The sequence below is a fragment of the Narcine bancroftii genome, chromosome 5 (assembly GCF_036971445.1).
Source record: "Narcine bancroftii isolate sNarBan1 chromosome 5, sNarBan1.hap1, whole genome shotgun sequence".
Lineage (NCBI taxonomy): Eukaryota > Metazoa > Chordata > Chondrichthyes > Torpediniformes > Narcinidae > Narcine > Narcine bancroftii.
The window spans coordinates 139986006-140010634 of NC_091473.1; the positions used below are offsets into that span (position 1 = coordinate 139986006).

At 38.9% G+C, this 24629-nt stretch overlaps 1 protein-coding gene across 7 annotated transcripts in view; it reads left to right on the forward strand.

Annotated features, from left to right (window-relative positions):
• Positions 1–22834, forward strand: part of LOC138764011 (bromodomain-containing protein 3-like) — a 160325-nt gene extending 137491 nt beyond the window's left edge. For 4 of the 7 annotated variants that reach the window (XM_069939200.1, XM_069939199.1, XM_069939198.1 and 1 more), the window contains exons 17-20: positions 15294–15382; positions 15803–16023; positions 18911–19064; positions 22203–22689. In XM_069939200.1, the coding sequence (XP_069795301.1) occupies positions 15294–15382; positions 15803–16023; positions 18911–19064; positions 22203–22286 (548 nt within the window). In that variant the 3' untranslated portion in view covers positions 22287–22689. Of the gene's footprint in view, positions 1–15293; positions 15383–15802; positions 16024–18910; positions 19065–22202 lie in introns of all 7 variants that reach the window. The other 3 variants (XM_069939194.1, XM_069939197.1, XM_069939196.1) reach the window with 2 other exon arrangements.
• The last annotated feature ends 1795 nt before the right edge of the window (positions 22835–24629 follow it).

Consider the following 24629-nt stretch of genomic DNA (forward strand, 5'->3'; position numbering starts at 1 on the left):
AAAAAAATCACAAACTATTCAATTTGATTATTTTCCTGAGATAACTATTTCAGCCAGAAATTTTTTTATTAACCTCAACATCAGCATGAAGTACCAAATTATGCACCAGTGTCAAAAATAAATAAGTTAAAGACATAGGAGCAGAAACAGGCTTTATCAGCACGTTCGCGCCTGCCCCGCCATTTAATCGTGAGCTGATCCATTTTCTCACTCGGTCCCACTGCCCATCCTTCTCCCCATAACCTTTGATTCCCTGACTAATCAAGGACCTATCAATCTCTGCCATAAATACACCCAATGATCTGGCCTCCGCAACTGCTCATGGCAACAAATTCCACGGATTCACAACCCTCTTGCTGAACAAATTCCTTTGCATCTCGGTTCTAAGTAGACACCCTTCAATCCTGAAGTTGTGCCCTCTTCTCCTAGGCCCTCTTGTCCTAGACCCTCCCACCATGTGCAACAACTTTTCTACATCTATTCTGTTAACGCTTTTCAACTTTCAGAATGTTTCATTGATATCCCACCTCCTTCTCCTGAATTCCTCCAAATACAGGCCAAGCATTTCATTACATTTGCCACTTCTCTGCCCATTCTCTTAATTTGTCTAAGTCCTTCTGCACCCTCCGTTTCCTTGACACTACCTGTTTCTCCAACTACCTTCCTATCTGCAAGCTTGGCATTAAAGCTATTGATTCCATAATCTAAATAATTAATATACAACATAAAAAGAAACCGCCTCAACACTGACTCTTATGGAACACCACAAGAAATTGGCAGTCATCCAGAATGGATCCTTGTATTCCGACTCCGTGCATCCTACCAAACAGCTAATGCACTACCCACATTAGTATGTTCCTTGTGTTCAATGGGCTCTTATCTTGTCAAGAAGCTTCATGTGCAGCATCTTGCCAAAGGCCTTCTGAAAATCCAAATACACAACATCCACAGCATCTCCTTTATCAAGCCTACTTGTCACTTCAAAGAATTCTAATTGGTGTGTCATGCAAGATTTTTCCCTTTGGCCTATCCTGTCATGTGCCTCCCGATACTCCATAACCCCATCCTTGACAATTGATTCCAACATATTTCCAACCACAGACATCAGGCCAACCAATCTATAATTTCCTTCCTGCTGCCTCCCTCTTTTCTTAAATAGTGGGTGACATTTGTGATTTTACAGTCCTCCAGGACCATATCAGAATCTATTGATTCATGAAAGTTCAATACTAATGCCTCCACAATCGCTACCACTGCTACTTTCAGAACCCAAAGGTGCAATCCATTTGGTCCAGGAAACTTGACTATTCAGCTTTCTGAGCACTTTCTCCCTTAAAATAACTGCACTCCCTTTAACATCTGGCACACTGCTAATGTCTTCCACAATGAAAATTGATGCAAAATACTCATTGACTTCATTTGCCATTTCTTTGTCTCCCACTCATTATTATTTCTCCTGCATCATTTTCTAATAGTCCTATATCTACTCTCTCTCTTACATTTTGTGTCCTCTTTGATATTATTTGATAGCCTATTTTCATACTTAATCTTTTTTCCTCCTTGTGAGTTTTTTTACTTTTTAAGAACTTCCTTATCTTCCCACTAATTTTTTGCTTCCTTCAATGCCCTCTTTTTTTGCTCTTGCATTGTCTTTGACTTCTATAGTGAGCCATAGTTGTGACATTTTTCCATTTGAATATTTCCTCTTTTTTGGTATGTATTTATCCTGCATCTTCCTCCTTTCTTGCAGAAACTTCACCCATTGCTTCTATGCTGTCTTCCCTATTAGTGCCCCCTTCCTTGGCCAGTTCCCATCTCATGTCACTGTAATTCCCTTTATTCCACTTAAATACCGACACACAGAACAATACAGCACAAAAAACAAGTCCTTCTCGTCTGTGCAGAACTCTTTTTGTGCCTAGACCAATGGTTTTCAAACTTTTTCTTTATTAGCCATAGGTACTCTATGACTAATAAGGGATTACTTAAGGTGGTATGTGAGTGGGTAAAAAGGTTGAGAACCACTGGAGTAAATCACGAAAATCGGTAAGCACAGTGCTTGAAGTAAAAACACAAAATGCTGGAGAAGCTCAGCAGGTCAAACAGGGTCCTCTATGCAGCAAAGGGAAAGGTAAGTAACCTACATTTTGGGCTTGAGCCCTTCATCAAGGTATGAGAAAATGCCGACAGGCATCCAAACAAAAGAGTGGGGGGGGAAGGAGGGTGGCAAAGGCAGGAGATGATGGGTGGAGAAAGGAGGGAGATGACTGCAGCAATGAGGGGAGGAGGGATGGCTGGGAGGGTAAGGGGGAAGGGAGGGGAGAACAGGAAAGAGGGAGGGGAAAGAAAAAGTAAGCAGGTTTAGTAGAAAGAGATAAGTCAATGTTAATGCTATCTGGCTGGAGAGTGCTCAGATGGAAAATAAGGTGTTGCTCCTCCAGTCTGCGGGTGGTCTGGGCGGGATAGTATGGACAGACATGTGAGTCTGGGAGTATGACTCAGGATTGAAATCGTTGGCTACTCGGAGGTCACTGTTGTTGTGGACGGAGAGGAGGTGCTCAAAGAAGCGATCTCCTGATCTGCGACCAGTCTCTCCGATGGAGAGTATGTCACAAAAGGAGCACCGAATGCAGTAAATAAGTCCTGTGGATACGCAAGTGAAGTGTTGCTTCACTTGAAAGGCCTGTTTGAGGCCGCAGACCTTGGTGAGGGAGGAGGTGTTGGTGCAAATGATGCACCTCCTGCGGACATAGGGGAAGGTGCTGAGGGGATGCAATAGGTGGGGAGGGATGAGTGCATGAGGGAATCACGAAGTGAATGGTCCCTGCAGACAGTCAAGAGGGGAGGAGAAGGAAAATGTGTCTTATGGTGGGATCCTGTTGTAAGCGCTGGAAATTCCAGCGGATAATGTGTTGGATGCAGGGTGGTAGGTGAGGGTGAGGGGGGATTCAATGTTTGTTGTATCTGGGGGCAGAGGGGGCCAGGGCAGATGAGCAGGAAATGGAGAAGATGCGGATGAAGGCTGAGTTGATTGTGATGGAGGGGAAGCATGTTTGTGGAAGAAGGCAGACATTTTTGAAGATCTGAACTGGAAGACCTCATCTTGGGTAGAGATGCAGCAGAGATGGAGAAAATGAAAGAAGGGATGGAATCCTTGCAGGGGACAGGGTATCTTTATATGGTCCAAATAGTTGTGGGAGTTAGTGGGTTTGTAGTATAGAACTTGTTTCCTGAGATGGAGGCAGAGATCCAGGATTATCCAGTGTTATTGGAGAGGGACCAGGTGAATTTGAGATCAGGGTGGAAGTTGGACGCGAAGTGGATGAAGTTGACAAGCTCATTGCAGGTGCATGAGGCAGTCCCGATGTAATCGTTGATATTGTTTTGGAGGAGTGAGATGAAAACCACTGAAATATTTTGCTTGAGAAAAATTGTCATTGACCCATTTCCTTTGGAGTTATGAAACCATGCACATAACAAGTCAATTAGGTACGATTAAGACAGTGGTTTTCAACTTTTTCTTTCCACTCACATACCACCTTAAGCAATCCCTTACTAATCACAGAGCATCTATGGCATATAAAAAGTTTTAAAAGCACTAGCCTCGTCCCACGGATCTGCACCCAGTCCATAGCCCTCCATACCCCTCCCATCCATGCACCTGTCCAAGTTTTTCTTAAATCTTAACATTGAGCCTGCATTCACCACTTCAGCTGGCAGCTTGTCCCACAGTCCCACTACTGTGTGAAGAAGTTCCCCATAATGATCTCCCTAAATTTTTACTTTTTCACGTTTAACCCAAACCTCACTGACTTGAGGTTCTCTTTGTTAAATCTCAAATTGAACTTTATCATATTCTGATCACTGCGCCCTTACAGTTCCTTTACTCCAAGCTAATGGTTTTCAAACTTTTTCTTTCTACTCACATGCCATCTTAAATAATCTCTATGCCATAGGTGCTCTGTGATTAGTAAGGGATTACTGTGATCAGAAAGAAAAAGTTTGAAAGCCACTGCTCTAAGCTCTCCAATCACCTTTCAACAACCAATCCAGTACAGCCGATTCTCTAGTGGGCTTATCATCAAGTTGCTCTAAAAAGCCATCTTACAGGCTTTCTACAAATTCTCAACCTGGTTTTTCTAGACTATTTACATCTTAAAATTTTAACTACCATGACATTGCCCTTCTGATGTGCCTTTTCTATTTGCTGTTGTAATTTAGTGTCCATGTTTGGATGTCTGTATATAATTGACAACAATTTTTTTTGTTCCCTTGCCATTTAACTCAACTTACAATTATTCTATATCTTCTGATCCATTGTCACCTCTTTCTAATGATTTATTGTTGTTCTTTACCAACAGAGCAGTGCCAAAGCCTCTGCTTACCTACCTATCCTTTTGATACATTGTATATCCTTGGACAGGAACTCTCCATCACATCCATCCTTTAGCCACAACTCCATGATGACCACACATCATTCCTGCCAATGTGTGTCATCCACTTTATTTTTTGTACAGTATGCATTCAAACACAAAACTTTTAGCCCTTTATCTGTTACTTTTGACTCTGTTTCCCTGTCGCATTGCAACTCCTTTTTGAAAAGTTGTTCCCTTTTTGCCAAATTTTGTTCGCACATCTAGCTTCATGCCAATTACTAACACAGTTTGAATTACCTTGTTTTTTTTCAGCTTGCCACTTCCCAACTTCATCTTTAGTGTTTCCTCCAGTTTGAATTTTTTCAAATGGGTCTTTGCTGTTGTCATTGCACTGAAAAGTCTTCTTTGGGAGTCACAAATTAAATGCTCCACAACTCTGATACCTTTCTTGACTTTATACACCTCAATAAAGTAATTTTAATGTGTTAATGTGCCATTTTTCATCCAGTGATTTTCATTACTTGTCTCCAAAAGATTCAATTTATATAAAGAAATCATTATTGATGCACTTCTTTCATTATATTACTTTGCCATTTTCTGTGGAGGGACCAAATGATACAAAGGTTGGAGGTATTGTGGATAGTGTAGAATGTTGACATAGATTACAACAGCATATTGACAAGATGAAGAGTTTAATCTGGAAAAGTGTGAAGTCATGCACTTTGGAAGGTTGAATTTGAAAGGGTGAATGGCAGGATTCTTAACAGCATGGAGGAACAATGAGATTTTGGGCTCCATGTCTATAGATCCCTCAAGGTTGCGACATAAGTTGATGGGGTGGTTAAGAAGGCATATGGTATGGTGGCCTTCATTTGTTGGGGGATTGAGTTCAAAAGTTGTGAGGTAATGTTGCAGCTCAAAAAATTCTGGTTAAATCACACTTGAAGCATTGCATTTGGTTCTGGTTGCCTGATTATGGAAGGATGCAGAATCTCAAGAGGAGGTGCAGAGCAGCTTCACCAGGATGTTGCCTAGATTAGAGAATGACTTGTGAAGCAAGGTTGACAATCAGGGATTTTCTCTTTGAGTGACTAAAGATGAGAGATTACCATAGAGGTATACAAGATTGAGGGGCTTGGATAGGCGGACAGCCAGCACATTTTTCCTGGGATGATGATACCAGAGGACATCTATTTAAGATGAGTGGAGGAAGGTTTGGGGAGATATCAGAGCTATGTTTTTACACAGAGAGTGGTTGGTTGATGCCTGGAATACATTGCTGGGGGTGATGGTGAAGGCTAGTACAATAGGGGAAATTCAAAAGGCTCTTAGATAGGTACATAAATGCAAGCAAAATGTAGGGTTGTGGGTGTAAAATAAGGAATGATTAGATTTTTGTAGAGTACGTTTACATGAGCTGACACAACATCATGAGCTGTAATATTCTATTAAATTTTTACACTCAAAGCCTCAAGCCAAGGAAAGCCTCAGTTATTAGCAATTCCTAGTTCTTCACCCAAAATCCACTGAAATCATTTAAACAATCATTTCATTATTATGCCAGATACAAAACACAAAAATGTTGAAATGATAGAATCCATTTTATCACTCATGGCCAAACAATCCTTTGCATTGTTAGAATGGACCTTGCATTATAATCAAAGGTAAGAAATTGAAGATAGCAAGGCCTTATTTCATAAAACTAATATTATGAAACCAACAGAATATGGTAACAGTATAATTATAATCAACAGGCAATGACATCTGTTTGAAGCCTGAATGCAATCCATTAATTCAGATTAATGGTGGTGTGGAGGGGAGAGAGAGAGAAAGAAATTGAGCAAATTAAAACAATAACTCCAAAAACATTGATCAGAACACTCCTGAATATTTTTGAAGAGAATAGTTATGGGCAAGAAAATTGTATACAGGCAGCCAAAGAAGATTCACCATGAGGGCCTGTTGCATCAGACAGTGCTAGTAAATCCTGCAGGCTATCAGATTATACTCAATCATTTCCAAATGCCTTGCCACAGAAACAGCCTTGCTAACTCAAAGGTATATAGTGATGTTAAGTTGCTTCTGCATCCAGAAATAGAATATCCTAATCTAAGTTATTGAAAGGTTATAAACTTGGAAATAGAGGAACATACTGGTTGTTGAAAAAGTCTTCAAGACATAATTCATCCAACCCACTAAACTGGAGAAAGCAATAATCAGTTGTTGCACCTAATGATGAAATGATTATAACCAACTTAAAGGTGTGGCATTAACTGAGGAGTTACAAATAGAATTAGTGCTCTCCAACCGGAAACAAACCTCCTCAGGTGTCTTGAGGGACACCAAGATTTCCATAGTTCTCCCATATTTAATGTCCTGATTTAGGGACACAAATACCATGGCAATGAGTGAAACTTGGACTTGATGCTTTACTGTATTCATTTTGTTTCCATGAACTACAAGGTGCGAGTCCAGAAGGTGGTAATTGCAGATTATTATTTTAGTACTGAATATCCAAACGACTGCATTCAGAGCCACATTCAATAAATTGCAGGGTAGTCGATGCAGTTTGTTTGATTGGCACCCCAAGCTGCAGTCTCAATATTAGCTCTCTTGTACCCACAGACATTATCTACAGCATATACCATATGCAAACATACTGCAGCAAATCCTCAAGACTGTTTTGACACCATTGCAAATCTGGTCATCTCTACCATTTAGAGCAGGAAGTTCACAGAAACATTATCAACTGGAATTTGCAAGTTGTGCACTATTTTTCAGCTGGCAGAATAGTTCCATTCCAACATTGTCACTGGGCCAGAAGAGAAAACCACTCCCAAACATCACCTCAAATATGATTACAGATGAACAATAAATTTTGAGTTTGCTAATAGTTCCCATGCGTGAAATATAATAATTGCCTAAAACCAGTATTAAACACTGTAAAGAAATAATTTTTTGCCTCATCTTATTTTGAACATTATTATAGACTGCAATCGATTATTTAATCTGCAGTCAGTATGATTCCTGCCTTTAGTCCAGCCAAGAGGAAAACATGGACATGCATTTTCAAAAATATATAAAGATTCTTCAAATGGTTGGTACATAAGGAGTCATTAGAGAACCTTGGTGTGAAACTTGATGTGAAAACGTAATGAAAAAAAACTTTAAAATCTAATTTTTATAATATGAAAATTTTAATGCGATATTGGAGCTTGATGTTCCTGTGCAAATCTTTCGATGACCGGCTTCAAGTTGGATAGTCTTATTGTGATATCAAGTCTATTCCTGGATTTTGCCCACCTTTTTGAATCCACACAAAAATAAGTATGTTGAGGGAATGGCAATGAACGATATTTATGCCTTTTCCCATAGTTTTCAAAATCTATTTGGCAAATCACTCAACCCAAGAATCTTTTTTAAATTGATTGAACTTGCAGCAGGCAATTACATCAACCTCTCTTGAATTTCTATGTCAACATTGGTGGGTTTGTCCTCAAATGGATCTAATTTCCAGTATGGGATATTGAGGTTTCACAGGACATTAAATGTTTCCTGCAGATCTGTGCTTATTTGCTTTAGGTGTTTGACTTGAACAGTAATGTCATCATCCTTCAGGGACTCTGCATTCCTGTTCAGATTTGGAGGTTTTAAAAATTCCTATGTCTGACATTGCTGACTTTGATTTTTTTGAGGAGAGAAGGATTGACTTCCTTACTCTGTGAGGTTGTTATGTTTCCCCTGTGAGATCTTGTTCTATAAATTGAGTTTCTCACAGTATCGGCCAGATAAAATATGTTCAATGTTATGGGTCCAGAGGACCCCAAACCCCAGCAGCAATAGAAATTCACCAAGACAAAAGGTTACTTTAACAAAAGTTACTTTGAATTTTCTTTAAACATAGAAACAGGATCAAACTTATTACTATTAACTTAACCTAACTTGACCCCCTACTAATTCTAACCACACATGTATGTAATGTGTGTGCAAGTTCAGAAAGGTTCTTTGATTCACAGTCCAATCTCACTTCTCACTCCTCCAAATTCACCAATATCAGACAATTCTTATACTGTACACAGATTTTAACATTATGAATCTTCACAAGGCTTTGGTGCTTGAAAGGTAAATGGTTACCGCTCAGGAAGGTTCTTGTCGGTTTTCAGGGAGAGATTTGTTGCTCATTGGACACACACAAATTGATTCCTTCCGATCAGCCACTTCAGTGTCTTGGTAAAGAAACTTGACCCATCAAGGTCTTTCAGGTCACCACAGAGTTCCTTTTCTGTTTCCTATATCTCAGGCAAAACATTATACAGCCAGGCATCTCCTCTTGTATGGACCACAAGGGCTTTGAACAGGCTGAACTAAGAACTCGCAACCATCTTCAAAATGCGGTTTCAAACAAGCTTCCAAAAGCCACTGCAGAAAACCAGCAGTCAATCTGTTTCTCTCTCTCTCTCTCTCTCTCTCTCTCTCTCTCTCTCTCTCTCTCTCTCTCTCTCTCTCTCTCTGTGTTTGGTCTCCTCTTTCTCTGCTTGCAAAACCACCTGATCTCCTTAGAACAGCAAACTGCATTTAGACAGATTGTGGCACCAGACCCAATCTTCTGAGTCCATTCATCTGTTGCTTTCCAAAATAATAATCCATTACTCCACAGCATGTCCAATTAACACCTATTGTGAAGTCCTTCAGCAAAGCAGTTTCCATAGTCTTTACAAAGGCACTGGGAGCCTGGACTGGTTTGAGCAGAGCTCTGGCATTTTAAATGAGATCTGTGTTGTGAAGTGTTTGTTTGTGACCAACACTAAAAAAAACCCACAATTTATCTCCTTTAAAACATTTCTATATACAATATAAAATATAACAATCTGTCACACCACCTTTGCATCAATGAGTTTACTCCATGCTTGTTATGAGAAAGAAAGGAAACCATCGTATCCCAGAGTATAACAAAATGACGAAGACTATTGCTTTTGGACAGACACCTCACCTCAATAATGCAGAAACAGCATCTGGAAAAGTTTGTCATTTTCTTCATACAGTTGCCCAAATAGACTGTCTTGAAAGGGATATGATTTTAGAAAGTTTATAGTCTTTGTGAAAATTGAAATTGAAGATTTTAAATGTCCTCAGGTTTTTAGCCACAAAGTGTTCCCCATGAATGACGCAATGAATCGTAAATACTGAAGCTATAACATTTTTCAAGAGTCTGTTGAACCCTCTTTGTCATCCAACCATTGAAGTGCCACCATCAGTTGCACAGGGAAATGTGCTCTTGAGTGGAATACTGTTCTTGTTTATGTAATTCTTAACTTCGAAAATAGTCTCTTAGTATCAGTTTTAATCTTCGTGGAAAACAAGATCTTTTTCATCAGCTTGTTTCCATTCCAGAATCTGGCATAAGCCACGAGAAAAGTTTTGTTTCCTTGCAGAGTGGATATATCTAATTGTAAAGAAAATTTCTTGGATTCTACTGAAATGACTATGACTAATTGTTTTTTAATGTCCCTTACTTTCTCGGTTCTTTTAGAAATAGTGGAATTACTCAAAGAAATTGCTTGAATAGTTTCTATGGCGTTTATATCCATGATGTCAGATATTATCATGAACACTAAAGACAAAATTAGTGACTCAGTGATGTTGGGAGATTTCCACTTTTAGCAATCAATTCGCTCATCTTGAATGATGCAAGAAGACCCTTTTCTAATTTCTGTTATGTCTCCGTAATCATATGGAGTTTTGGCCTTCTGAAATTATCTCCAAGGGTTTTAAAGTAATCAGAGGGTTTGTCTTTCTTTTTGTACACGGTCTCCATATGTTGTTTCAGCTTTCTTGAGCTCATCCTTTCATTTGAAAATATATTCAAACAATTCAAATCTATGGGCAGAGAAGGGTTTTGTGGTGATGTAATGAAACCATATGGTAATTATTCCACTAAAAACTGGTGACACTTTTTTGCCAAGGAGTTCACAGGTAAGATTATTTCTGAAAGTAACAAAAATTAACTGTTATAGAACAAAAGCACTTCTTATAAGTGTTAACTCAAAAGGTGGCAGAAATTTTATGAAAAGAATGAATAAAAGATAGCAGAAGGAGACATACATTCACAACCCATGTTCCCCTTAATTTGTAGTAGTCAGTATGCACAAAAAACCTTGTGCAAATTTTGTTCTTGTGACAAAAAAATGTTTGAGCAAATGTAAGTTTGAAGCTTGCAATTGTTTTGTGCTTCACATCCTTTGGTTCTTTTGAATTCAACATAGGGAATTAATATTTTCAATAAAAACTCAGCACACTATCTACAGAATTTAAAACCAATCTTTGTAAACTTTACAAGATGAACAGTTATGTCTCTGTTTTACTTGGGAGGCTTCTTAAATAAATTAGATATGCAAGATTCAAATAACAAAAGAAACTTTACTTGCTGATGCCTTCCACCATCACAGGAACCTGTTCACACACGCACTCCAAGACATATGACTCACAGTGGTGCACTACAGTTACTACAGTGAGAAGGGTGTATTCTTGCATGGTTACAAAATAGTTCACATTATCCTGATTATATAACATACCTCCTCAAGATAAAGAAAAAAATTTAATGTTCTTTATCACATTCTTTCAGTGAAACTTAAGGAACTGAAATTGTACACTAGTTTATTTACACAACTATTTTAAATAGTTCTTATTGATATCGTACTGGCAGCAGTATTTTGCTTTGCCATCTTGTGGATTTGGCTGCGACCATTGGGCTCTGTGTCGCTGGTCCCCGTGTAGGTGATGGAGCTTGTTGTGCTTCACCTAACGACTGCTGTGTCGATATTTTGGCATTTGTGGTTGTGATCTCTTCACGATACCTCACTTGCTATTGATGTTGCAGGCTTTGCTGGTATTAAAGCTTTCTGCTTCATCACATCTTTTGTCGGTTGGATGTGAATTCTGTTCCTCCTCAGCTGATTGCCAGAAATCAATATATGATCTTGGTGTCTCAGCTTCTCTGATGACCTCTGTTGAGGTCCATGTTTTCAACATTGGCTCTTGAATATGCACATGCTACCCTCTACATAGAAACATAGAGGATAGGAGCAGGAGTAGGTCATTCGACCCTTCGAGCCTGCTCCGCCATTCAACGAGATCATGGCTGATCTTAAAGTTCAGTACCCCGTCCCCGCCTTCTCTCCGAAACCTTTAATACCCTTATACTGAAGAAATAGATCTAATTCCCTCTTAAATATATTTAATGAACCTGCCTCCACTGCCCTCTGTGGCAATGAATTCCACAGATTCACCACCCTCTGGGTATAGAAATTCCTCCTCATCTCAGTTCTAAATGATTTGTCTGAAGATTTTGTCTGAAGAGTTCTGGTAATATTTGGGCATGTTTGTTATAATACTGGTGTCTTTGTGTGTCAGCCAGTCTTCTGGTTTTCTCCTGGTCTTCTGGAGGGTGTATTTTGCTTGGCAGAGTTATTTTATATCTCCTGCCATTTAGAAGTTCTGCCAGGGACTTCACGTCAGCCCCAAAAGATGTTGCTCGTAATGATAGAAGAGCGACGTATGGGTCTTCTTTTGTTTCGTGACACTTAACTAGCGTGCATTTCACAGTTTGCACTTGTCTTTCAATTAACCCATGACCTTTGGGGTAGTATGGGGATGATATAGTGATAACAAACCAATAGTCTGCAGGCAGCTTTCTGAATTCTTGTGACGTGAACTGTGTTCCATTGTCACATATTACTTGCTTGGGTATTCCTTGTTCAGCAAGGAGCACTCTCATTTCTGATTTGATGCTCTCAAGTCTTTCACCCTTTCGACGAATAAGAGTAGTTACAGGCCGCAATTAAATACCAGTCTTGAATCTCAGTGAACAAGTCTGATTCCACTGTGTGCCATGACCTAGTAGATACTTCTGTGGAAATCATTTCCTTTTTTTTGTTGTGTACTTTTGGCATATTTTCTTCATCTGGATCTCATAATTGAAAGAGATCAACTGCAACTCTCAGCAGCTATCCAGACCTAGAATGCCTTGTACAAGGCATTGGTGAGGCCAAATTTGGAGTACTGTGTACAGTTTTGGTCACCAAATTATAGGAAGGATATAAAGAAAATAGAGAGAGTGCAGAGAAGGTTCACGAGAATGTTGACAGGATTTCAGGGTCTGAGTTACAGGGAAAGGTTGTGCAGACTGGGGCTTTTTTCTTTGGAGCGTAGAAGATTGAGAGGGGACTTGATAGAGGTGTTTACGATTTTAAAAGGGACAGACAGAGTAAACGTGGATAGGCTTTTTCAATTAAGAAAGGGGGAGATTCAAACTAGAGGACATGGTTTAAGATTGAAGGGGGAAAATTATAAGGGGAACATGAGGGGAAATTTCTTTACGCAGAGGGTGGTGGGGATGTGGAATGAGCTTCCGGCAGACGTGGTCGAGACGGGATCATTGGTTACATTTAAGGGAAGACTAGATCGTTACATGGATAGGAGGGGACTAGAGGGGTATGGACCGGGTGCTGGTCAGTGGGACTAGGAGGGTGGGGATTTGCTACGGCATGGAGTAGTAGGGCCGAACTGGCCTGTTCTGTGCTTTAAGTGGTTAAATGGTTATATGGTTATATCTGCGTCTACCACATAGAGCCTACAGAGGATGTTCTTTCCCTTATGGCAGCCATTGATCTTAGCTCTCCCAATCTGCTTGATCATGGGTCCACCATAGGCCGTTAATGTGACATTTGCTCTTTCCAATGTACCATCTTTTGGATACCCTTTTATTATGTTCTCTGGGAACATCTGGCATTAGAATCTGAGTAGAAGGACATTGCTTTGTGATCCAGTATCCAGCTTCACGTTTAGGTTAAATATCATAGTCTTGTTCTGGATTGTTCTCTGTATTTTGATCCTTGTGTGCAACTTGCTTCCTCCTTTCATCTCACCCAACATCTCATGAAGGTGTATGGATTTTATGTCCAGTATCTGGTTGTTGGAGTCCTCATTGTTGTTTCCTTTTATGTGGTGGATCTTCTCCTTGTATTTTTTTTCCACTGATATTACTGTTTTCTTCATACCAAACTTGCACATCTTCGCCCAGTGGTTTGCTTTACCACAGGCCCTACATTCAGAACCATATGGAGGGCATTTGTTTCGGTCATGGGGGGGGGGGGGGGGGGGAGTTGTCTGCCACACTTCCTGCAGATCTTGGGGGGTTTGCACTTTCCTGATTCTGTTCTTTACAGCATCAACTCTTCCTTCTCTTTGCTGTAGTGGGTCTACATAGATAGGGATTTCACTTGCGTCCTTGTGGCTTCGAAGGCTCTGACTGTGTCTATAGCTTCGGCCAGCTAGCCTTCCCTATAAAAGAATTCTGCACTTCAGGATGGGCACTCCCCTATATTAGTTGATCAACTAATCTTTCCTCTATATCCTTAAATCTGCATTTTGCAGCAACAATTTTTAGTCTAGTGAGAAAGTTATCAACCGTTTCATCAGTCTCTTGCATTAATCCTTGAAATTCATGGTGTTTAATTCTATGATTAGACCTGGGTTCAAGGTGAGAAGCACACTTGGCAAATATCTGTTCTGAATTATTTTTCTCCACCTCTGAAAGCTTCCAGCTATTAAGGCCTCGCTCCCCTGTCCAGAGAAGTAGATAACTGACCTTCTCTTCTGCTGTTGCGTTTTTAAAATAGCTTTTGAATGATAAATTTCACTTCTGCAGAAACATTTTAAACAATTCAACAAAGTCTTAAGCCTCCCAGTGCATCACTGGGTGAACTGCTGTAACTCCAGCCATTTTTTTTCCAGAAATGTTTTTTCTCTTCTTCCCCTTCTTATTTCAGTGACTTACAATCAATTGTATAGCTTTATTCTTGTTCTCTGTACCGCTGCCACTTTTTTATGTCTCTGTGTTACTTGGGAGACTTCTTAAATAACTTAGAGGTGCAAGATTCAAAGAACAAAAGAGACTTTACTTACTGATACCTTCCACAATTTAAGGAAAGTGTTCACACACACTCTGTACATATACATACACCCCACAGTGATGCTCTACAGTTACTACAGTGAGAAGGGTGTAGTCTTGCACGGTTATAAAATAGTTCATATTTTCCTGACTATCCATCAAACATGGCTATAGCCATGCTGCAACTGTTCAAACCAGAACAGGAAAGGTGAGGTGGCTTAAATTAGTGATATGCAAATATCATATTTGAAAAATTGACTAACGAGTTAACAGAAACAGTTAGCTAAGAGATTATTTTCTATAATTATAATTATTAATGACCACATTATTTTTAGGTAACTCCCTTTTGTGTGCACATTCATTTCCTTTGTGTGCTGGTGGCTAAATGTGCGTGCACGCATGCACACAGCTTGGTAGGCACAGTGTTCATGACCCATCATGAAAACTTGCAGCCATGAAATATGGAGCAAAACCTTTCAGCCTGCATGCTCATTTCCTTGAATCAAAGGCAATAGAACAAAAGCGGAAAACTACGCGGAAGGAAATTCATAGCCAAAGCTAGTTCCACGTCTGTCAAGAACAATCATATCAAAGCAAGGAACACACTGAAAACATTAATTTTCCACATCTATCTAGGCTGTCTCCAAATGCCTTCAACTTCAGAAAAATATCTTGCATTGTTTGGCAACTATACAGCAAAGTCCTTCCTTTCCCAAAAAATACTTAATTCATAGTTTCCATGCTACCTACTACACATTGCCTCCCCACCCTCCCCCCCCCCCCCCACCTTTACTAAGGATTTCAGTCCATGACCCCCAGGGGGAGTTTAGTCCCTGTTGAGAATGGATGCTTGTCAATGGTATCGATAAAGGATTCGGATGAATGTTCAAATGTTGCTTGCTTTATTATGATTGTCTATTGCATGTTATTATTTTAGTATGATAATTTTAACACTTTAAATATTTCAGATATGGAGCATGTCCGTCCGGATGAAACAAAAACAATCAGTAACTTTAAAGTGGTGTCCAAGTCGAAAGCTTCACTTGAACCAAAGAAGGTTGGATCTCTTTGTTTCAAAATTATCGAATTAAGACAGAAATAAAATAGTTTACCTGTTTTATCTGTTCAGTATGGAATTGAGTTTTAATAACAAGTTGGTAGTTTGATCTGGACTGCAAATTAATAATTTCCCTCAATTTTTATTAATTGAATGTAGCTCCCTTTTGACATGACGCATCTGTCACACCAGTCCTCCTGCCATCTGGCATTGGTCACTACTTCTTTAAAATTCTCATTTTACAAATGGTGGCTAACTTGTGTTTGCTAAAGTCAGATTTTATTTCTTGATTTCAGTGCATGACAAGATGTCCTGGTGACTCAGAATGCAAACAATTAATTAACATATTGAAAATTTCAAAATATTTGGGGTTGTTTTTTCCCTTTCAATTTCACAAAATATTTAATTTCAATACACTAGAAAGTCGAGATCAAGATTGTGAATTCCGGGCCAAGTTTGGGCAAAGTAGCGGCACCCACATCGGTGATAAAATCTTCCAGTGAAAGCTTCAAGTCATTCAGGAAAGAAGCACTCCCAAAAGAAGTCTGTGAAAAAGCTTCAAAAGAGCAGGCAGAAATGACAAGAAAGCCCCTCAAGCTCACTGAGAGCAAAAGAAAAAATGAAGCAACAGAGCGAAAAAGGTAATGTTCTACCCAATGAATAAGTTGTAAACTGGTAAAAGTCATCTTCCTTTGACAGCACCAATAGTACAGTTAAGTGGATAAGAACACTCTTTACACTATTCCCAAGTATATTCTTGTGTCAGTGCCTTCAAGACAGTGAATCATACTTAATTCATTGATACACTTTCAGAACACAAAGCCTTGATTTGCCCATTATACTGGTTATAGAGGTCAACCTAATTAAATGTGTCCATACTCTCCAGTTCTTCAGGTTTAACAGTTAAGTTCTGTTGAAACATTTCTAACTTTTTTGCTTCTGGGATCCATTTCTTATGTATTTGGGCTCCTACTAAACCATTTGATTACAGGTACCCAGCCTTCCATTGTTCACATCAAAGGGACACAAAACAGAGCCCTGACACAGGGCCCAGGCCCAAAATGTTGGTCATTCTCCATTTGTGGGTCTAAACTTGAACTTCCTGTAGCCAATCATTTTGACTCCTCCCCACCTACCCTTCACTATTCCTATAATGACATTTTCTTTCAGGCATACAGCACAGTAACAAGTTTTTCTAGCCCAGGAGCCTGTACCACCCAATTGCTCAATTGACCTACAACTTCCATATGTTTTCAAGGGTGGGAGGAATCCAGGGTATCCAGAGAAAACCCACAAAGACACAGGGATCGTACAAACTCCTTGTAGACAGCTCCTGATTCGAACCCAGTTGCTGGTGGTGTAATCTTTTCTTTTCTTCTTTGGCTTGGCTTCGCGGACGAAGATTCATGGAGGGGTAATAGTGTTGCGCTAACTGTGCTGCCCATTTGTTTATGGCCTCATCCAAGGTCAGGGTTAGGCTAAATATGAACTTTGAGGAACAGCTCATTATATTCCTCCTAGACAGCCTTAAACCTAATGGCATGGACACTGATTTTTCTAATTTTTATTAACCCCCTCCCTATCTGATACTACTGTTCCCTCTGTTCTTCTCCTGTACTTGTTTTTTTTTCTCTCTCTTGTTTTTCTCCACTCCCATCCTTATGGTTTCTCCCTCCACCTGTCTCTCCACCTCTCATACCTTCTATCCTATTCTCTTATCACCTCTCAGACCAACCCCAGCTTCTTTCCCCTTTTATGTAATATTCTTGATAAAGGGTTCCGACCTGAAACATTGACCATTCTGCCCATCGATGCTGTCTGACCTGCTGAGTTCCTTGAGAAATTCTTTATTTGGACCCATATTGTTGAGTAGATTATTCGAGAACAGCCATTCTCAAGGGGGACTGTATGGCTCACCTGCAGCCCACAGCTCCTTTAAGGAGGTTCTCAAACTGAATTCATAAGATTTTGTTTTTTATGTAGTCACTGGGAGAGAAGTATGGACGAAACCAAATAAACTTGACTGCTTCAAAGGGAATGGGGCTCAATAACTTTGAGCAGAGTCCTTATTTCAATGTTTCATTAAATTTTGCAATTATAATACAAAAATGGAAGCCATATTTATCTAAATATAAAGAGGTAATATGAAAAAGGACATAAGAAAAGCTGTTACATATAAACTAGATATAACAATCAAACAAAAAAGGAAAATAATCAAGTAATCAGTTATAACATGGCTAATTGAAAAAAAAAATTTAAATAGATAAGTTGATACTATACTACAAATTCTAACCCCTTCTCTTCTGGTTATTTCATAATTATATACAATTTCACTACCTTTTATTTATATATATATTTATATATAAACTCACAAGACAAGATCTAAATGATCTTGTAAATTATGCAAAAAATTCATAAAGGACCCCATAAACTTAAAAAAATTTAAATCTGTTCTATCAGAGAAACATCTGATTTTTTTTCCCCCAAAGTTAGACATGCCATCATATCATATAACCATTGAGTAGGAGGGACAGCATCTTCCCAGCTCATCAATATTGATCATCTAACAATAAGGGAAGTGAAAGAAACTACATGAGATTGAGACACAGTTAATTTGTGATTAGTGGGAATATACCCATGTGAATTTAAAAGTAGATGGAGGGAACAGTTAAGTGCTGCAAAATCAATGTTTGGGCCCAGCTATTCAAAATGTTTATTTCTTTGGCTTGGCTTCGCGGACGAAGATTTATGGAGGGGTAATGTCCACGTCAGCTGCAGGCTCGTTTGTGGCTGACGAGTCCAATGCGGGACAGGTATGTATATCTATATGAAAAGCAAAAAGGACAGATGACATGGTGACTCATAGATCATAATGCACAATGTCATAGAAAACAAACCTACAGTGCTATCAAAGAGTTGAGAAGACGAAAGGTATGGTAGTCTTTGCAAGAGTTTGAGCGCAGAAGCAAGAATCTTTTGCTACAATTCTACAGGGCCCTAATGAGAACACACATGGAATACTGTCTGCAGTTTTATCTGCTTGTATTTGAAAGAATATATTGTCATGGGGGGAACACTACAAAGGTTCTCCAGACCAGATGCAGGATTCTCTTACTGCTGGACTAGTTCAGAAAAATAAAGGGGATTTTGGTGAAATATAAAATAAAATTATGATGGTCAATAGACTGGATGTATGGAGGATGTATCCTGAGGCTTGGGGATCTAAATGAGAGGTCAGTCTTGAATAAAGAGACAAAAAATTTAAAGGGTCATGAACTTGTGAATTTCTACCACAGAAGACGATGGAGCTTCAGTTAATGAATATAGTCAAAAAGGATATGGATAGATATCTCAATACAAAAGCTATTGAAGGATGGGGATATAGGTTGAGAGAGGGAATTGGGATAAATAATTGGCGATAAGCATATTGAATGCTGATCCGGCTTTAAGGGCTGAATAGCCCCCTCCTTTTGTGCACCAATGTTACATTCCTTTCGAAGTCACACTGAAGAGACACTTGATTTGCAGAGAACATGAAAAGGAAATTGTCCTCGAGCCCACTCCAAGAGATCAAGATGGCCTCTGTGAGAAACTAGCCAAGGAGAAAATGCAAAAAGAGTCTGGGGGACAAGACAGAAAGCTGGCCAAGAAACTGGAGCAAGAGCGGAGGAGGAAGCAAGCAGTGAGTAGCAGTGACTGTTCAACCAACTTGTGCTCTTTAGCTTGATTAGGTTTTAATTTGAAAGTAATAAGTTGCAGATATTGGAAATCTCAAATAAAAGAAAAGACAGAAAGGGCATAAAAAGTCAGGCAGCCTCTGTGGAAATAAATACTTTAACATTTTGGGTTCATGACCATTTGTCAGAATTGGATTTTCAGCTTGAAACTTTATTTCTCTTTTCACAGAGGCTGCCTGACCTGCCTAATGTTTCCAACAATTTTCATTTTGGTGTCCCATTTGATTCTGTCCATATTTGCTATGGATCTGTGATTTCTGCTACAATGGTGACCTTTTGTGTCTCTTGCACAAAAGTTCCAAGAGACCACCAAGGACTAAACATGTGACCAGCTCCATGGTCACCACTTGCCAATGTGGTGGCTTTCATTCAGACCAGATTTTTTTTTGTCTGCTTTTAGTTATGATGTCATGGCTTGATGGGCCAGATGGCTTTCTCTCTCTCTCTCTCTCTCTCTCTCTCTCTCTCTCTCTCTCTCTCTCTCTCTCTTCCCCCCCCCCCCCCCCCCCCGTCTCTCTTTCTCTTAAGTTCTTATTTTCATGGTGTATTGATTTGGTCTTGAATATTAAACTACAATCAGAATCATACAGCATGCAACAGGCTTTTTGGCCCAACTTACCCTTGTTGACCAAGTTGGCATTCTAGCTAGTTTAATTTGTTTGCATATCCTTCCAATCCCTTCCTATCTATAAATCTGTCCAAATGTTTTTTGAAAGTCAAAATTTTGCTGGCTCCAATAGTTTCTTATGACAGCTTGTTCCAGATACAGTACATCCTCTAAGTGAAAAGGGTTTCCCTCAAGTTCATCCTAAACCCTTCCTCATTCACTTTAACTTCTGCCCACTAGTTCTAAGATCAATCTACCCTTGGGGTAAGAATGTGTATTTATTTTTATAAACCTTAGTCACCTCCAAGTCTACTGCGTTCTACAGAATAAAGACTCAGCCTTTTAAACAACTTCATTCCATAACTCAACCCCTCCAGTCCCAGCAAGGCTCTGATGAATCTCGTCTGCACCTCTTCCAATTTATTGATGTCCTTCTGACAACCAGAATGGCACACAGTACTACAAGTGCAATCTCACCAAAATCTTGAACAGTTGAATCACCAAGTTCCAAACTTTTGGCACTGAGTACACTGCCCAATTTTCTCAAGTGTGGCAAGTTTGCCTTCACCACATTGGCCACCTGAGTTGCCACTTTCAGAATGATGCACTTGAACCCCTAAGTCACTATATCTGCAACACTCTCCACAGTACTACCATTGACCAAACCCTGGTTTGACTTACAAAAGTGCAGGACCTAATACTTGTCAGAGCTGAATTTCATTTGCCAGTACTTGACCCACCTTCCAAACCTATCTGGATCCTGTTGCAAATTTAGATATATTTTCTCACTGTTCATTGCATTACCAATTTCGGTGTCATCTGCAAATGTACTCGTGTTAATTTAAAAGGGGTAAAACACAAAAGTCTGTAGACACTGGTTGAAGTAAAAACACAATGCTGGAGAAACTCAACAGGTCAAACAGTGTCACTTATCTCTTTGGCTTGGCTTTGCAGATGAAGATTTATGGAGGGGGTAAAAGTCCACGTCAGCTGCAGGCTCGTTTGTGGCTGACAAGTCCGATGCGGGACAGGCAGACACGGTTGCAGCGGTTGCAAGTGAAAATTGGTTGGTTGGCATTGGGTGTTGGGTTTTTCCTCCTTTGTCTTTTGTCAGTGAGGTAGGCTCTGCGGTCTTCTTCAAAGGAGGTTGCTGCCCGCTGAACTGTGAGGCACCAAGATGCCAAGAGGCGATATCATCCCACTGATATCTAACTAATGGCACTGCTTGAATAGAAAGGGAAGGGAGGAAGAGGAGAGCATGTTAGCAAAAATCAGAAAAATCGATGTTAATGCCATCTGGCTGGAGAGTGCCAAGACTGGAAATCAGGTGTCATTCCTCCAATTTACAGGAGGTCCTGGTGGGACAGTACACAAGGCCATGGACAGACATGAGAATGGGAGTGTGACACAGAACTGAAATTGTATTATAATTGTGTTAACTACACTGACATTTAAATCATTAATAATAATCTTCAAGCTGCGACCTGCTGAGTTTCTCCAGCATTGTGTTTTTACTTCAGTCACAGTGTCTGCAGACTTTTGATTTTACCCCAAACAACAGTGGACCCAGCACTGATCTCTGGTCACCAATCAGAAAAACATTCTTCTGCTACTGTCCTCCTCAATCCTCTCCATCTCCTCTTTAAAAAAAAACTCTTCTCAAATTCATGAAACATGATTTCCTCCCTATCCAAATGGTTCCCCTCCACCAATTTTCTAACCACTGACGTCAAGGTCATTGTGGCCTGTATTTTTCAGTCTTGTCCTTGCTGTCCTTTTAAGATAAAGATAGAACTTTGGCTACCTTCCAGTCTTCTGACACTTCACTGGAGACTAAAGATTATGTAAATATTTCAGCAATTTCTTTCCTAGCTTTCTGCAGCTTCAGAGGATGTATTTAACCATGTCGTGGACTGTTGTCCACAATAATGCACTCCAAGACTGCCAATACCTCCTCCTTGCCATTAGTTAGATGCTCCAGGACCTTGTCTGATCCTTGGTCAGACTAGACTCTCCATAACTTTATCTGAATAACTGTTTACCTTTAAACTGTCATGAACTGACCAGCAAAACTAAACTAATAAACCCTCTATTTCTAGCTTGTATGACATTGATTTAGCTATTTAAAACATGGAGCAATTTTAATTTTACAGAAGGCAAACACCTGATTAAAACCTGAGTGATAGATAGACATTAACTGTCTAGTATTACGAGAATACTAAAATAACAACAGTAAAAATTCTTCATAAATATCCTCCAAAACGTTTTTAACCAATAATTTAAACCATCATTTGGAAATTCAATCTGAATTTTGTAGCAGTTGGAGACATTTCAAATTGTTCCTTTTATTCCCAAATAATTACTTTGCTTGAAGATAACACCTTTCCACCAGGAATGCTTTTCACCATGGGAAATTTAGGAATTAGAGTTGTTGGAGATTAATGTTATTCACAAATGTATTCCCGTCCTTTTACAGATGACAACAACCTTTGACATGAATCTGCAGAGTGATATTATGGCAACATTTGAAAAAAAACTGGATTCAAAACCTTGGCCATAATTGTTACTAACCTTGGCACTACATCTTAAAATCTTATTTCTACAATCGTTTAAATGATTGGAATTGACTGATTACATTTTCCTATATTCAAGTATCTCATGGACACAAAGCTGGCTAATTAGCAAACCCATGTTGGTTTTATTTCCAAATGCTTTTTGAAATGTTCCTTTTGTACAGTGGAAGATGATCCTACAATTATACATTACTTAAAATCCTGCCAATGTTCTTCAGGTAAATAAAGTACCTTGTGCAGGTATTGGAGGAAAATTAGAATTACAAATGAAAGTGCAGCTATAGATAACTCATGGATAAGATTTGAAAAGAGAGCAGTCACAGAAAAGTAAAAAGTAATCCTTCTCTACAATAGGCCTGCAGTTCAATGCTGCAATAAAACCTTTCAGATTTAGTTCTGGTTAAGTTGGTTTACTGCGAAAATGTGCTTTCACTTTCTGCTATTGAAAAAAGAATTAAATATTTCAATTTATATTGATTTTTTAAAAATCAGATTATTCAAATATTAATGAAAAGGATGTAATGATGTAATTTTTCTAAATCTGAACGTTTTGATAGCATTAAAATTAACCAGAATGTATAAATATGACTTTATTTTCACATTTGCACTCTGACATTCAGATTTTCTTTAAACATCACTTTGAAAGACATACATGCACTTTCTGTAATTAGGTTGGTGCTTCCATGGCTTGTAATGCTCTGGTTTTGCTGACAACTTAATTCCATTTGTGACCACTTAGACAAAAAGCAGTTGGCCGCAAAGCTAATTACATTGATCGGTATTGCAAGTGGTCAAAATGTCATCTTCAAGGTACAATGTTTCGGTTGGTTTTTTTCCCCATAACAAGAGTTGTTTCATGACCACGTCTCTTTCATTGCAATTCTCTTCCCCAAGTCTAATTGAGGTCCATTGCTTCTAATTTTGTGTTAAATGGGTGCATTTAGTCTCAGTCATTTACTTCAGGGAATATAATGGACTGTATAGTTTTGCATACATATATTGATAATTGTAATAAGTCAAACTTTGTTGAAGAAAAGTCATCTTTGCCTATTACTGAATGATTCTTGTGGTGTTGCCAATTTTTGTGCCTCAACTCATTAATTCCTCAGTGATATGTAACCATTTTGATTTAACGATTCACTTTAATGAAAGACTGCGGTAATCTTTCAACTGAATATCTTTTGTAATTCAAATTTGCTCTGAACTTAAACAAGATACATGAGAAATAAAACTCACTAAATGTGTTCATTTCACAAATTTAACATGATTTTTTTTTAGTATTTCAATGCAGAATTAAATATTGAAACCATTGCTGTTAACTTTCCAAATGAACTGATCATATTTGGTCTCAAATTTCCTAAAAGATTTTTTTTAAGTCCAATTCAACAGTTATGGCATATTTGTATCAATTTGACTTTCCTCCCAATTTGGTTTCTAATTTTGTTTTGCAAGATGAATCATTGTTCTAAAATGTGAATAGTTGTGAATGCTGGAAATCTGAAAAACACAAAATGCGTAAAAACTTATGTCAGGCAAAATCCACAAAGAAAGAAACCATTAACATGGCAAGTCGGTGGCTTGAACTAGTCATTGACCTGAACTGCTTTTTCTCTCTGTAGATGCTGCCTGACCTGAACTTTGTTTTTATTTTCACCTTTGAATGTTATTACAATTATTCTGGAATAAACTCTACCTTGAATTTGGAAGATCTGCTTTCAATAGGTCTGATGATCACTATATTTTATATATGTATAAAACCTAGCAACACATTACTTCCATCCCAGTGATACTCAGAATGTTGGTTGGAGGTATTATGGTCTCTTTATAGGGCGATTGCCTTCCACAACATCAATAACCCATTAGTGTTAATGAAATATTTTCCTGAACCCATTTCTATTGATTAAGTTTACAAACACATCTTTAACCACTACATATCTTTGTGTGTTACTTCTGTATGGGTCAGGAACTATCACCTGCAGCTAAGTTGCACTTTTGAAACCAACGTTTCTAGCTCCTGTCAACAATAAGCACCCCACACCCCAGCACCAATCCAACACCACATGGACCCTACCTAAACATTCTTTTACATGTAATACACCAATTTTGTTCTGCATTGATCAGAAACCTTCAGATTTGTACTCCAAGAACACTTCTGTTCGACAAGTTCCTGCATGACTACAGGAACAACATAGTAACAAGGGTGGAACTTGTGCTGTGTAAAATTAACTTCCAACCAATTCTGTCAGTATTTTCAGTGGAAGGATTGTAGGTGTTTATGACTGAAGATTGGGAGAGCAAGGTCATGGAAAGATTTAAATATAATGTAAGAG